The sequence below is a fragment of the Anoplophora glabripennis genome, unplaced genomic scaffold (assembly GCF_000390285.2).
Source record: "Anoplophora glabripennis isolate ALB-LARVAE unplaced genomic scaffold, Agla_2.0 scaffold443, whole genome shotgun sequence".
NCBI lineage: Eukaryota > Metazoa > Arthropoda > Insecta > Coleoptera > Cerambycidae > Anoplophora > Anoplophora glabripennis.
This window is the reverse complement of record NW_019416591.1, coordinates 293,127-310,225: the sequence shown is the minus strand read 5'-3', so window position 1 is coordinate 310,225 and position 17,099 is coordinate 293,127. Positions and strand designations below refer to the sequence as shown.

General features: G+C 32.0%; 1 protein-coding gene across 3 annotated transcripts in view; it reads left to right on the top strand.

Annotated features, from left to right (window-relative positions):
* LOC108909097 overlaps positions 1 to 16,847 on the top strand; it is a 62,287-nt gene extending 45,440 nt beyond the window's left edge. For all 3 annotated transcript variants that reach the window (XM_018713330.1, XM_018713332.1, XM_018713333.1), the window contains one exon: positions 16,542 to 16,847. In XM_018713330.1, the coding sequence (XP_018568846.1) occupies positions 16,542 to 16,734 (193 nt within the window). In that variant the 3' untranslated portion in view covers positions 16,735 to 16,847. The remainder of the gene's footprint in view (positions 1 to 16,541) is intronic.
* The last annotated feature ends 252 nt before the right edge of the window (positions 16,848 to 17,099 follow it).

The window sequence follows — 17,099 nt, the reverse complement described above, 5'->3', positions numbered from 1 at the left end:
GGAAGAGAAACACTTGAGCGTACACTAAATTAGATTATAACTTTCAGATAGAAGTATTGTTTTGTAAAATGAATTTTTTTTAATTTGACTTCACGAAGAGAAACATACTGTATAGGGGTATTTAGGAAAAGTTCTTGTACACTCAAATAATTGTATAAAAAAAAACAGTCAAATGTTGCATTTCGGAACTGATATACGCCAAATTGTTGTTTTTTTTTTCAACTTTTAAACAGGACACTGTATATTTGTCGTTTCTTGGATTCCTAAAGAAGCAGTCCCAAAATAAAGTACAAAAATTAATTCAGTTAGACATAAAAAAATAGAATAAGCGAACCTTTTACTCTGAGATTTTTTTATAGAAAAATTTAAATTTTGAGGTCAGAAAAAATGTGTCACATATTAAACAACCACCAGTTAGATATAGACATATTATATACAGGGTGTTTCTCAAATAGGGTTCCAAACTTCTGCTGCGTTTATAACTCATTAAAATAAGCCAAAAAGTTCCTATTAACATGTGCCCTAAAACGCACCCTTAGAAAGTTATATGCCCTTAAAAGGGCTCAAACAAAACCTTAAATTTTCCACTCACCACTTTTACTAATTAGACACTGCAAAGCTCAATTGACAGTTTATCAATAACTTAAATCGTTAAGTGTTGAGCAACGTCAGTCTTTTATTTGCCATGGTAAACAGATTTTTGTAATTTTTGGCCTAATAACTGAAAGAGCAGAGTAATTTTCAAACTCAATTTACTCGAAAACCATTGGAAATATCGATTTGGACAAAGATAATATTTTTTACGTAAAATTGTTAAGATTTTATAAATCTGTAGAGAAAATTGTAAAAAAATTGAAATAAAAAAAATTACGGGCCGAAAACCCCCTTCACCAACCTAAATGGGACGCATATGATTTGCATGTCGAAAAACGGAGTAGCCCATGTTATTTAACGTAAAAAGTTATGTAAGACCCATACATTTTTTTCTATTTATTTGCGACTGTTTTGTCAATAACAGAAAAAAAAAGAGTTTTGTTTGAACCCTTTTAAGGGCACATAACTTCCTAAGGGTGCGTTTTAGGGCACATGTTAATAGGAACTTTTTGGCTTATTTTAATGAGTTATAAACCCAGCAGAAGTTTGGAACCCTATTTTTGAAACACCCTGTATATGATTTTTTCGTTTTTAACCAAAAACTGCCAATATCTCAATGAAGGTGCATTTTTTTAAAACAAACTTTAATATAGAAGATGTTTAAAATTAAATTTCCTACGGAATTGCCCCTATGAAAAATTTTGATTTTCCCAGTGTTTTTCCCGTAATGAAGTACAGATTATGTGAAAATTAATGTTTTTGGCCAAAATAATGGTCAATTCATTTTTAATTAACAAAAATGAATTAGAGAAAAGAAAATTGCGGAATTCTTGGAAAATCTTAATATAGTTTTCCGACGTTTGAATATATATGAGCGTTTCATTTTATAGGTTTTTGAAGGAGTACGAATTAATCATGCGCTTTTTAATATTTTCCAGAAAAATCTGTTTTCTTTGAAATTTTTTTTGCGACAGCTATGAAACACTTTTACATAAGAAACCTATAGAAGTCCATAAATAATTGTTAAACATAATAAATAAATAAACTAGTTTTTTAATTATACCTAGATAAATAAAAAAAATGATATTTATATAATTTTTTTATTATTCCTTTGCAACTCCAGCAAGTTCCTTATCGATTGTCATCAAATTTAAATTTTCAATTATATTTTTTAATATTCAAAGTAAAAAAAATCGAACAAAACAGATTTTTCTGGAATATATTAAAAAGCACATTCGTAATGTACACTATCGAAAACTTATAAAATGATACGATAAATATTCAAAGATTTTCCAAGAACTTTCCGCAATTTTCTTTTCTCTAATTCACTTTTGTTATTTAAAAATGAATTCACCGTTATTTGGGCTCCAAAACTTTTATTTGAAACTTTTTAACGAAAAAATGCATCTTCATTGAGATATTGGCAGTTTTTGGTCAAAACACGCGAAAATTCATACTTATATCTCAAAACGCTGTAAGTTGTTGCTGACTGCGTATGTGACACATGCTTTGTAACCTCAAAATCTACACTTTTCTACAAAAAAATCTGAGAGTAAAAAAGTTCGCTCATTTTCCTCGACTAAATGGTAAAAATCTTACTTATAAAGGTTATTTTTGTATATTAGTCTTTGTCGAAAGTAATGTTGTTAAACATTCTCGATTTTTGGACATGCCTGTCTCGTTGTGATGTATGATTCGGTAAACATTCGTGGTTGAAAGAATACTGAGGCATTGTATAGAAATAGGGATCAAATGGTAATGCATGAAAGGTGCTTAAATATGAAAATAGTAATTTTGGAAATGATTAAACTCTAAGATATTTTAACTGATATAAGTTCCATCAGGAATTGTTTTCTCGGTGTACATCCACTTTTAAATCGGGACCTATTCCAACAATAATCTCGGCATCATCTGATAACCGGCGTTTTATTATCTCCCTATCCGACAAAAAACACCCGAAACACCCGAAGAATTAACAATATAATTAAGTCCCCGACATTCCTCCGGCAGCATTGTGCGGAGCAACCCGCGGTATATAATTACGAACAATCGAATATCGAACGAACGCGCGACCGCGGCTGAAACGAAACAAAGAAACGTCGTCGGCGGTGCAGGTCGTAAAGTCGTGGCGGGAGAGACGGTGGCGGCTACGAGACAGTAGGCCGCGTCTGTCACAATTGACAGGCGCAGAATGGACGCGCCCGGGCGTGAAGATACTCCTCGATCAGATAATATGCGTACGGGTCATTTCTTTGCCGCCTGTGATTCTTGTGTGTCAAGGCGGGCCTCGCCCCACCCCCCACTCCCGCAGGACGGTACGCCGCCGCCGCCGCAAAAAATTTTGACGTGGGAAATATTAAGGTTCCTTCATTTCATTTTAATACGTGTCCTTTCTTAGGCCGAGTCCCATTCGCACGCGAGATTAATGATAACCCACCCCTTATAGTAGATAACTATGGATAAATTTTAATTTACGTATTTGCACACGGAAATGAGTACTCATGAAGAGACTGGTACAACTTACAGCAGTTACTGCAAAATATTAATTACAAACAAGATAACTTCACGGTGAATATTCTTATCGTAACCTGAATATTAAATAACTGCAATCGTAATTCCTGTAAAAATTGAGAAAAAAAAAATACACGAAACATTAGAATTGCTTCAGGCCCATAAAATATTGATGATGTTGAGAGGTTGCTTCTGAGAATGAACATAAGACTTTCATAATCGCCACGGCAATATCATCGCCGTGTATTTTATTGAATTTGTAATATTACTTGCTATAAACATCAACCGAGCTTAAAATATCACTCAAATTATGATTTTATGGTACACTTTAGCATATAGCGTTTATTATGTAGAACATCGACCCTATCAAATTAGTACAAACTTAAGCCCGAGAAAATAATTAACACTAGAATGAATCAGCGAGGAAAATTTGTTGTAACGGCGGATTTTTAACTCTTCGGAACGCGTTTATATTCAGTACGTTCCATAAAATTTAAATCACGCCGTATATTTAATAGGGAAGTAAAATTGTGACGTTTGAATGTTTCTCTGCAAAATCTATTCTATTCAAACAAATGTGGGCGGAAGCTCGAGTAGATTTATGCCTTCTTGTTTTCAGGCAGTAATCGATACATTTGAGCCACTTAAAAATGACAAATACGACAGGTAATGCTGGGATCGTGTCTTAAGAACATGAAGCGATTCCCTTAATTATTAAATTAATTCAAGTTTTCTCATTCTCAATCACTATAGCCAATTTTATTCCCCGACAGATGCAGGCAATATACGTAGAATAATTTCATACTAACGAGCGTTCAAATAAAAACGTGGTCAAGTTGATTCTGAAAATTTGGACGTAGGGCGTAGCGTATAGCAAATGAACTTAAACGTCATCTGTCAAAGCGCTATATCGCCGCTATCAATTTGAATATTTTCGTTTTAAAAAGCGTTTAAAATGGTGTTTTCTCAAGAACAAAAAGTGTTTATCATAGAGTCCTACTTTAGAAATGGACGCAAGATTGATGGAATATGGAAGTATTCTATTGAGGAATGTTTCATAGAATTTCAAAATCAATTTCCCGGCGTTGTTGAGTACAAAATTTTTCAAAGTGCAGTTCAGCGTTGTGTTAATGTTTTTCGTGAAACGGGCAGTGTAACAAGAAAAGAAGGAAGCGGCCGACCTAAAAAGCGGACTGAAGAATTAAAAGAAAATGTCCAACAAATAATGGAAAATGCGCCAAGAACTTCTGTACGTGTTTTATCACAAATGGTGGGAGTATCAGTCGGTACCTGCCACACAGTGTTAAAAAAAGATTTGCGTTTGTTCTCCTATCGTTTAACTTGTCAGCAAGAACTTCATGAAGTTGATTTTCCGCGACGGGCTGTATTTTGTGAATGGTTTTTAAACAACTACGGTGAACTTCATAATATCACCTTTTTTTCTGATGAAGCCTGGTTTCATTTAAGTGGTTACGTAAACTCACAGAATATGAGAATGTGGTCTTCTGAAAAACCAGATAACTTTTTTGTCGAGGGCCCTCTACACGCTCAAAAAATTGGAGTTTGGTGTGCTCTCAATCGAAGGAGGATTTATGGACCTATTTTTTTTAATGGTACTCTTACTGCGCAAAGGTATAGAGAAGAAATTATCGCTCCTTTTGTTAACCAGCTGGAAGAAAACGAAATTACAAACTTTTACTTTCAACAAGATGGCGCAAGGGCACATACGGCAGGCGAGACGATGAATATGTTGAGGGAAGTTTTCCAAAATCGACTAATAAGTCTCAATGCTGAACATGAATTTCCACCGAGGTCATGTGATATTACGCCGTGTGATTTCTTTTTGTGGCCTTACCTTAAAAACACTATTTTTGAACTGCCTATTCCTGATTTAAACCATCTGCAGGCTCGACTTATAGACAAGATTCGTGAAATTAACAATACCCCGAGCATCTTAGAAAATGTCTTTAATTCTTTGAGGAACAGGTGTGAAAAGTGCTTGGAACAAGGAGGGGGACACTTTCAGCAGCTGCTTTAATTTATTGTTATAACAAGGAGGGGGACACTTTCCGCAGCTCCTTTAATTGTTTGTTATTGTTATCACGATTATTCTTTAAAATAAAGTTATATAGTCATTAACGTTATTGAAACTGACAGCTGCTATACAGCTCGTTGAGAAATGAGGTTAAGTTGGTCGCTATAAGCTACTCCCTACGTCCAATGTGTCAGAGCCAACTTCGACCACGTTTTTATTTGAACGCTCGTTAGTTATTACGAAGATGAAAACACTTTTAGAATACATACACTTAACAGGAATTGTAGTTATAGTAACAGGAAAATTTATAGAGGAAGCAGATCAGAAAAAAAGAATGGAGCAAATATCTTTTACCTATACCAGAAACTAATCAATATTCTGAAATTTAAAATCATTTAGTTTGCCCGCCTGTCTTAAAATTATATTGAAACATGTCTATATCAAAACATAAACATTAACAATAAGTATTTGAGGAACCCTAAAGTGTTAATAAATCATTAATTATAAAAGTCTTTATTGTAAAATGGAAAATAATACATTAACCGTAACACTAACGCTCGAGCAATTTTATTTCATTTATTGCCAATTGTATTGGGGAAATTTTCTCGAAATTGCTAATCTAAATGGTCCATGGCATTCAGTGAGTATAGAAATAAGGGACCTTATATTTACGCGACCCTATAGGGGCGAAAATACAAAGCATCTGTACTAGTTTGTAAATGTTCGACAGTGGTCACGAATTATTTATTAATTTTTGATATTGTTATGAGGAAAAATTATATCTACCCCTGCCGGGAATGTAATTTTCACATAAAAAATGCAATACCTACTATTAGGTTTTTCCTTTTTTACACCAGCTCCTCCGCCATTTTATAGAAAATATGAGTAACGTCTCGATTATCTTGTAGTGAAATAAATTTATGAAACCAGTAAAACTATTTCTTTCCATATTAGACCAGTGCTTAAGCCTTCAAAAATGGTAAAAAGTGAAAAAAAATTATAGTAGGATGAAACCCATTGCAAAAGGAAGAGAATATAACAGAAATGAAAAGAAAAATAACTTACGGGCGATCTGAGGTCGGGAAGGGGAAGGGGGTGAGTTTTTAAGGGTAAAAAAAACGGTTTATCTTGATTTCCGGAAAAACTACAAGTCTTATGGAAAAAAGTTAAATGGCAAAGTTGTAGGTAATTAAAAGATCTACAACTTTTGTATTCACACTTTTTTCACATAAACTCAAAATTTATGTGAAAAGTTCAAATAACCAAGTTTTTGTTTTTTTATTTTTCTTTTACAAAAAAAAAAATTTTTTCACGAAATTTGGTGAAAACTTACCTATTTATGTCCCAAACACGCTGTAATTTTTTTGATTTGAAATATTAATTTTTTCACCTTATTTTTACTTAATATCGAAAAAGCACCCTAATTTTCAATCGAAAATTCTCACGTCAAAATATCTGCTTTTTTAAAAACGTCGGTGGGCTTTTTCTTCGTTGATATCTCTACTTTCTGATGGTGTAAAAAAAATATAAGTTACTAGGGTAAGTTTTCTCAGGAAATGCAAAGAAACGAAAGAAGATTCTACAACTTTCTCAAAATATTGTAGTCTTATTAAATATTAACTTTATTAGCTTATTTGGTTGTTAATTATAATAGTATATTTCGACTTGTAATTTTTTTGTTTATCAATGTAACATGGAATCTTACGTTTTTCGAGTAAATAAAGTGTAAATTTTAATAAATAGCTCAAAATTGTACATAATGAATAGAAAAAAAATATTATTAGATTTTAACTATCTGCTAGAAGTCGCTACGACGTTATCCTGTGACGTTTTATGACACAGCTTTTTTTGAGGTTATGTTTTTTGTGACATATGACATTCACAGAAAACAGATACAATCGTTAAGATCGCTAAAATAGGATCATTTTTAAGAAAATGCAATTGGCTGTCTCAGAGTCAGCAAGCTTTTACTTTTACGGAAATAAATGGGGTAGAGGTTACTTTAGTTAAAATGTTTTTTTTAGGATAAAGACGCAATATTAATAGAAACAGATTTATTTTGAAAGTCAATTGAATTTTACTCGAAGGCGGTACGTTTTTAGCGGTTTCAACAACAAGAGGGAACAATTGCCTTCTTTATGTAAAACAAAATTATCAATATATGACATACGGGGTAAAAACTTCAAGAAAGTTATGTACTTAATGAAATGTCTAAAATTAACAATACTAACGGATTTAGTATCCTTACTAACTTACTTGTAATAAATTTTAATTTATTATGCTGTTTGAAAAAACACCTCATCTAAAAAAATATTATTTTCAAGTTTCCAATGCGTTAATACTTATTATACGATTATACTCGAAAAAGAGTGGCAGATATTAGTAGAACATTTTGTTAATAAATTATTATCTGGTTAAAAAAAATTGTTAAAAATGTTTGTTTAAAACAACTTAAAAGGTGAATGTTTGAAAATAGGACAACTATTTTCCCAAGAACTACTTATTTTACAGTAATTTTCAAGTAAACATAATGATAATGTTTGCAATATGTCCTAAATAAGCAAGTACCTACTCAATCAACTCTTTTACATATGATGTGAATGAAAAGCTGCTATTAGCGTCGCGGTAAGTGATGCATCTTTCTTTTACAATTTGCACAGTATTATTGTCGAGATAATCCACTCCAATTTGTCAAAGACACAATTACGGATACCCTCCCATATTAACCGCACCTTAGCTACTATAAGGAACAGAATTAAGAGCCTTACGACTGTAGATCGCGATTTATCACCATTATAGATAGTAGACTTGCGAAGTCGTTTAATTAGACAGTGTCCCATGATATATCGCGCCACTCTTTGCATATAAGGACGGTTATCTATGATATTAAGCTGAAATGTAATGAATATTTTATTGAGACTGTCTCAGCCTGAGAGTAACATTAAGCTATCTAGTAGCTTGAAATTGCGAAAGTTAAAAAACATGATTAATACATATATAAATTTTGTTGGATGTTGATGATGCATTCTTTATGAATTAAACCTATTTAAAATTGATTCTTTTAATTATCTGAAGGAAGTTGTAATAAGCAATCAACTAATATTTCCTCCATCGAAATTAACAAATAAGAAAACATGGCGTAGAACTCAATTCGAATATTAATGACGGTATATTATTAGTGATGAACAATCGGCCAAATTCACGTTATAACAAACAAGATAATAAATTTTCTCATTTATAATATACGACGTTCGAACATAAAACATTGGATGTAAATCACCGTTTCGGTTATGCCCCTTTTAAATTTTAATTTATATAATAGTTGATTTCGTTCTTTTAATATAGTGAAATGCGACTTTTTCTGACAAGGCCTGTGAAGGCTTATTTATTTGTTATTTCGTCATATAAGTTTTTGTCACTTTCTTAATTTGACAGACTGAGAGTAGAAAGAAGGTGAAAGAAGGTGAAGGAGAAGAAAATAGAAAAAACTACGGAAAAAGAACTTACAGAAAAATGTAAGTTGTGTTTTGAATTAAGGGAGAAATGAAGCAAATTAAAAATAAATTAAAAATTATAGTGTTATAAAGATTATGCGAACAATGTAGGGAATAAAATTAAGACAAATATAAGATGAAGCAAAAGTAGGTATCGATAAAGGAGACAAGATATTTGAAAGAAGAGAGAATTATTCAATGAAAAAAATTGAGACGTCACAAACACTTGAATTTTCGATTTTAAATAACACATCAGCTACAATAGCTATTATTAGTTATTCGCGCTTTTGTTGAAAACGACAAGGTTTTTTGAAAACTAACAAGAGTAAGAAAAGTTTTAGAATTGAATTCCCCATAAAATAAAGTCCACCAACGGGTTAAAAAATTCTGTCATATTTTAATGGTAGATCATCTCGCATGAGCCCTTTAAAATGCTTCAATTGAACTCTGCCGATTAATGTTCTTGGTACACTCACACCGTGTACCAAATTTGGTTCTTCTAAGTTCAAGTATAACTGAAATATAATTAGTATAAAAGGTAAGTTGCGTTAAATCACTATATTTTTGGTTTCACTACATGTCCCTGCTCTGTGTTGGTTCTTATGCGAAACACCCTGTATAAATAAATGAATGAACACCATTTTATAACATTTTGTTTAAGTTTTAATCTAAAACTAGTTATTTTTAATTAATGTCTCCATCGTTGTTCTACAATTATACCGATCGAAATAACTCATTTATAGGAGAAAAAAAAAATGTTACCTGGACTTTTGTAAGTGGAAATGGTAAAGGGGCTTATAATAAACGTAAAAAAAATAAACGCGTGAGCAGGGGCGGTGGAGGGTTGATTTGGGGGGTTGAAAAGGGGTGAAAAATGGTATCATGGAGATTTCTGGCGAAAGTCAAACAAAAAAGTATCCAATACAAAAGTTATAGATCATGAAAAAATCTACAACTCTTGTAGAGGGCACTTTTGAGGATAACCTCAAAATTTCCGAGAAAAATGCGAAAAACAGGTTTTTATTCTTTTTTTTTCGTTTTTTATTTCTCATTTCCGCAAAAATAATTTAATTTTGACGAAACTTGGTGAAAGTATACTTTGATGTGTCTTAAATAACCACAATTTTTTTTAGATAAAAAAATCAAGGAGTTTCCGAGATATTCATATTTTCCGGTCTGAAACACTTTTTTTTCTAAGAAAAATTCTACTTAAAAAAATCATCGTACAGAGTTCTGCCGGTAATCATTCTTTTCGTTTTGACATATACTTTTTGGTGAAATAAAAAAAAATGGAATCGCAGTTCAAAAACATGCTCAAAAATGCAAAAAAAAATAAAAAATGACCTGCAACAACGAATTTTTCAGTAATTATTGTTGATAGTTTGTTTAAATTTAAAGAACCGTCACAACTGGTTTCGCAGCTGCAAGAGATTGTTTTTATTAAATTTTCAGGAACGACTGAAACTTCTGTAAAGCGAGGCATAAGTATTTTGGAATTATTCGCAATTACTCCTTTCCAGCCCCACTTGGTTGCAGTTATTTTGTTTCCAAGCCACGTCTGAAGCTGAAAGTATGCTGTATAGGAGTGTTGTGTAGCTGCTCCGACAGTTGGTTGTAATTTTTCTAATTTAAAAGTAGACTTTGCAGTTAATACTTTGTATTGCTGCAATCTCAAATCATCCAGAGATAATTTATCATTTGTGCATTTGTAAATAGACGAAATTAATTTACAACCATTTCGAACAATGACTTTTGATTCTGCATTAGTCTCATAAAAAGGTTTTACCAACGGTAATAGATGCGGGTGTCGAAAACATGGAGTGCGATGTACAGATTTATGTACAAAATGTCATGGTTCGGACAATTGTTTGAACGTTGACAAAATTTCGGAAAATTTCAGTGATTCCGAAGACATTTCACATGAAATTGAGAAGCCCAGTCTTTGCTTGAACCCGGAAGATCAATTAAACGAAGAATTAAGTGATATCAAAGAAACGTTTGAAGAACAGGAAGACTGGGTTCTAATGAAGGATCGGACGATGAAGTTCAAGTTAAAAGGCTGCCAAAAAGACCAAGATTCGCCTAGTATTATTAACTGTAAATATCCTTTGTAAATATTTTTTAAATTTTGAAAGCAAAAATCTGAATTTTACATAATTTAATTAAAGAGTCGCTTATACATCTATGAATTCAATTCAAAGTTAAAAAAAATAAGTACATTAATCGATCCTACGAAAAAAAATATTATGTTTATAGCAATACTGTACAAAAATAAAATTTCGGGTCAAACAATGAGACACAGTTTCTTTTGTATTTTTTCCGTACAATCGAATGGTGTAATCAGTTTTTGAATTTTCTTTAAATTTAAACAAACTATCAACAATAATTACTGAAAAACTCATTTCTGCAAGAGTCATTTTTCTTTTTTGCATTTTTGAGCATGTTTTTGAACTGCGATTCCAATTTTTTTTATTTCACCAAAAAGTATATGTCAAAACGAAAAAAATGATTACCGGCAGAACTCTGTACGATGATTTTTTTAAGTAGAATTTTTCTTTGAAAAAAAAGTGTTTCAGACCGGAAAATATGAATATCTCGGAAACTTCTTGATTTTTTTATCTAAAAAAAATTGTGGTTATTTAAGACACAGGAAAGTATACTTTCACCAAGTTTCGTCAAAATTAAATTATTTTTGCGGAAATGAGAAATAAAAAACGAAAAAAAAAAAAGAAAAAAAACCTGTTTTTCGCATTTTTCTCGGAAATTTTGAGGTTATCTTCAAAAGTGCCCTCTACAAGAGTTGTTGATTTTTTCATGATCTATAACTTTTGTAATGGATACTTTTTTGTTTGACATCAACTTTCGCCAGAAATCTCAATGATACCATTTTTCACCCCTCTTCAACCCCCCAAATCAACCCTCCGCCGCCCCTGCTCACGCATTTATTTGTTTTTTCGTTTATCATAAGCCCCTTTACCATTTCCACTTATAAAAGTCCAGGTAACAATTTTTTTTCTCTAAGTGTAATTTGGTTGGACTAAATGATCATTATTATTTTTAAGTAGTAGGTACGTCTTTCAGAGTTGGAAAAATTAAAAAAATTATAATTAAAACAGTTGAAAGACTACTTATTAAAATTATTTAGTCTCAAAAAATAACAACATTTTACATTTTCATGAGTAAACGACGAAAACAACAAAATTTCAGTTGTGTTGAACTAAAAAAACGAACTCCGAAAAAAAGAAACATTGTTTTGCAAATTCCGAGGCAAATTCATTTAATGAACATTAGATTGAATGTCTAATGCTCCTGATTCCAAAGCAACAAGCTCTTGGTCATTATACTCGTATGAATATATTCAGGATATTTATCAGCTTCTAAAAGTGGCATTATTTTTATCAAAAATATTTCTAAATGCTATTTATATTGGCAAACATATTATCTAGAACTATATTTTGCTCCATTGTTTCCGAAATTTTCCACTTTTTGTAATTTCTTTTGGAAAAAAGTCTTTTTTCCCGAATTTCAATTTATTGCGGAAAAAATATAGAACAGCCATTATAAATATCTTGATTATATCGTGCTAACGACATCCTTTGTCTTAAACACCGAGAAAATCCTCCGCATGAATCCCTCAACTACCACATAAAACCGACAACTGCATCGGGCCTTTTAATCTTCGCTGCCACTAATTACCGAATTTCGCTGCCACCGAAAAAAAAAATATATAACAAAACGCGAATCCAACACCACTAATGACCATCTTCCACTTTCTGGGAACTTCTAATCGCCCCGCTTAAAGAATCCCGAGACCCGGGATTGGGCCAATCGAAAAAGTGCGACACAAAGGCGATTGTTATAGAAATAAAGTTGGTACTAATTGACACTGATCGTGCTAAGTCGACCAGAAACACTGTAACAAGCCCACTGCGATACCGCGAGTCCAATTTATTTGACGCGAGAGTTCCATTAATTAATGGCCGGTGGTTAGTGTCTCTGGACTTGTCCGGAATTAGACGAGGACGTTGTTTTCTTCGGGCTTTTCTGTTTATTTTACTGGATTTGTGTTGTTCGAGTGAGGTGCGGCTAATAGGTTTATTGCCACCTAACTCTTGCATCACTCTTCATTGACGATCGGAGAAGTGCCGTTCTATGCGGATATTCCTGAGACCCCTAACGAATTATACAGGGTGGGAGAATTTTACCTAGTCCAGATTAGTCAACTGTATTCCAAAAATGTTAAATTGTTTATCTACAACCGTGTATTCTTTTAAGTTTTGGAAATATTAAAAACATAAATGTTGTTACTTTTCGACCAATGAACTATTGAAAAGAGATAGAAGTCTTATTGTCAGGACTTTATTAATTGATAATAATTAACTCGAAATTATTATTAACTTTATATTAAATTATAAATGAGACAGAATTATGTGTCAATAGTTAATAAAAGCTTTAGAGACAGACTTTCCTGTGAATTGAAATTAAAAAAACGGCGTTTTCGACATTAGACCAGTGCTTAAGCCTTCAAAAATGGTAAAAAGTGAAAAAAAATTATAGTACGATGAAACCCATTGGAAAAGGAAGAGAATATAACAGAAATGAAAAGAAAAATAATTTACGGGCGATCTGAGGTCGGGAAGGGGAAGGGGGGAGTTTTTAAGGGTAAAAAACGATTTATCTTGATTTCCGGAAAAACTACAAGTCTTATGGAAAAAAGTTAATTAGCAAAGATGTGGGTAATAAAAAGATCTACAACTTTTGTATTTACACTTTTTTCACATAACCTCAAAATTTATGTGAAAAATTCAAATAACCAAGTTTTTGGTTTTTTATTTTTATCTTTTACAAACAATTTTTTTTTCACGAAATTTGGTGAAAACTTACTTATTTATGTCCCAAACACGCTGTAATTTTTTGATTTAAAATATTTATTTTTTCACCTTATTTTTACTTAATATCGAAAAAGCACCCCAATTTTCAATCGAAAATTCTCACGTCAAAATATCTGCTTTTTTAAAAACGTCGGTGGGCTTTTTCTTCGTTGAAATCTCTACTTTCTGATGGTGTAAAAAAATATACATTACTATGGTAAGTTTTCTCAGGAAATGCAAAGAAACGAAAAAAACTAGATCCGAAATTTTTTTTCTAATCATTATGTACAATTTTGAGCTATTTATTAAAATTTACACTTTAATTACTCGAAAAACGTAAGATTCCATGTTACATTGATAAACAAAAAAATTACAAGTCGAAATATACTATTATAATTAACAACCAAATAAGTTAATAAAGTTAATATTTAAAAAGACAATTAAAATATTTTGAGAAAGTTGTAGAATCTTCTTTCGTTTCCTTGCATTTCCTGAGAAAACTTACCATAGTAATGTATATATTATTTTACACCATCAGAAAGTAGAGATTTGAACGAAGAAAAAGCCCACCGACGTTTTTAAAAAAGCAGATATTTTGACGTGAGAATTTTCGATTGAAAATTAGGGTGCTTTTTCCATATTAAGTAAAAATAAGGTGAAAAAATAAATATTTCAAATCAAAAAAATTACAGCGTGTTTGGGACATAAATAGGTAAGTTTTCACCAAATTTCGTGAAATTTTTTTTTTTTTTGTAAAAGAAAAATAGAAACCCAAAAAGTTGGTTATTTGAATTTTTCACATAAATTTTGAGGTTATGTGAAAAAAGTGTAAATACAAAAGTTGTAGATCTTTTTATTACCTACAACTTTCTTTTCCAATGGGTTTCATCCTACTATAATTTTTTTTGGTTTCAAAAATTATCGACCCTGGTCTACATTAACTTATCGGTATTTCAAAACAATACTTTGTAAAAGGATCTGATGTAGATTTAATAATAAAAAATCTTCAGCATTTCATCTCATTAATCAAAACCGAAATACTAAAGGAAAGCTCATCGTTCATGGGAAATATGCAAATTTTCAACCGCTACACGTATTGAACTGTGTTAGTGGGGCAAATGTAACGATCAGGGACTAATAGGAAAGTTATTCCATACTCGAAAAACTGCAATGCTGTGAGCATCCAGTAGAACAACCGCGTAGGTAGGTAACTTAAAACTGCTAAGGACCGTTCAAAATCGCTTCTCCCATAAAAATGACCGCTGGGCCATCGAGACAATCGCCTCTCGAGTAATCCGTGTTCCCGAAGTATTTATTGAGGTAAATTATGAGAGAGCAAGTAGCATAGCCGCTCCTAAAATATGGAGAGATCCGGAAAACTGAGAAGGTAAAGTCTTCTCGATGATATAGTGATCCTGGTGCGAGAGGATAATCGCTAATATTTGAGGAGTAATGGTAATTTTACAGTATTAACTATTCTGCGGAAAAGTTACTAAATAATAGAAAAATGTACTTCAGAAATATTTTTCTGACCAAATTACGTTTTCATCTCATCCACTTTATTCGGATAACTAGCCATTTTCAAGTCATCAGTTTTTAATTTAAAATAAGCTGACCCAGTTGAATAAATATTTCTCTAAAATTATAAGTGACAAAAATTAGTAGTTTTATTTTCCTCTAAAATAATGCTGTGGATATTCCCTGAATTAAAGTAGTCAGACAACACTTGTAGTTTAAGTCAAAATTTGGTTTTCTGTGATACCAAGAAACATGAAAACAAAGCCAAAACTGGGAATATAGTCACATAGCAACAAAGATACTTACACCAGGAAAATTAGCGAAAATAAAAGAGAAACTCGAAAAAAGTCCTATCTGCGAGGTTATTGTAAAATTGTCTAAAGGAACATAATACAAGACATCTCTCGTTTCGTGAGTCAGAAACTTTTATTAGCTAACTTTTCTATTTAAACAAATAAGTGAGGAAAACAGTTTTTTCAATTTGCAGGGAAAACCATCAATTTTAGCGAATAGTGACTCTCGGCTTGTAGGGAATAAACTTGTCTACAAAATGAGACTTGTTAAATTAAAATCGGTTAATTAACAAAAAAGTTATTGCAAAAAAAACAAGAAAAGTGCCCATTTTTTAATTTGTTTATATTTTATTTATTTTTAAAATTTTATAAAACCTATGACAAATTGAGGGTTTTGTCATACTTCAAAAGTGTGCCAAAAGTGGGATAGGACTTTTTTCGAGTAAAAATTTAATTTGCTTGGTCTATACCTACTTATCTGTATTTTATATTTCACGATTTTCTGGCAGAATTTAACAAGCAACCTACCGCGCCTCGAATTAGCAGATATTTGGCAACACTGTAAGAAATTATTCACTTCGTGACCAGCAACTGGTGCGGAAATATTTTGTCTTGAAATGTAGACGATGAAAAATTACATACGAAATATTATATTAATTGAAAAAAACCATACCTCATCAGGGATCGAACCCCGAACCTTTAGATTAGTAGGACAACGCGCAACGCTTTAGGCCACAAGATCACATTTATTTAGTTTCGATAACCTGGCTTATATAATTAACGTTGTGCCTCTTGTGATATAAACAATAATTATAATGAATATATCGGCAGACGACTGGATACCAGTAATAATATTATTGGCATATTTTGAAGAATTATCAAGAACAATAAAAAATAGTTGCATATTTAAAAAAGACCTATTTATCTCTCAGTTTAGAGAATGTATAGTGCTGTAAAGTATTTTCCATGGTAATGATTTATACATTCGTGAAAAAACTGTTTTCCTCACTTATTTGTTTAAATAGAAAAGTTAACTAATAAAAGTTTTTGACTCACGAGATGAGAGACGTCTTGTATTATGTTCCTTTAGACAATTTTACAATAATCTCGCAGATAGGAGTGATAGGACTTTTTTGCTTGGTCTAACTTTCTGAATATGAGATATTCAATCAAAGCTACAACATCCTATGAGCGTATATAATTCATTTTGATTCCCTTTCTTCAGTTTTCGGGCGTGCTTGAAGATGGTGAGGACCAGCGACGCCAACCTGGTGGGGAAGCTCTTCTTCAACGTGGTGCAGACGAAATGTTTCGTTTTGAAGCCGAAAAGGAAATGCGTGCGATCTGCGTGGTGGGGGAAGTGCGAGAAACACAAAATTGTGAAACAAGCAGTACTTAGGGACAATTTACCATTCTGAACTGGCACAGGAGGGACGCGAACTAGTTTAGTGTTTCCGATTAGATTGCATGTGTATTATAAACACTTAATTATTTATTTATAGCTTTAAGTAATTAAATTGTTCGAAACTTATGTGAACTTTCAGTAGTACTTAACTCTTTAAAAAGTCTACGGACTAGGACTGGTCATTCAATCGTCATAACTTTGTCGGATAAAACTATCTACTGTCTGTGCAATAATATAGGGTAGAGTACTTAATAACTCCAAATGTATAACTGAATTTCTAGGTAATTTATAACTAATAACTCGCCCTAGTTGATTGAAAACTAATTTGTTACAACTTTAGCTTCGAAAAATCTCACTACATTTAGTGCGATTGTTGTG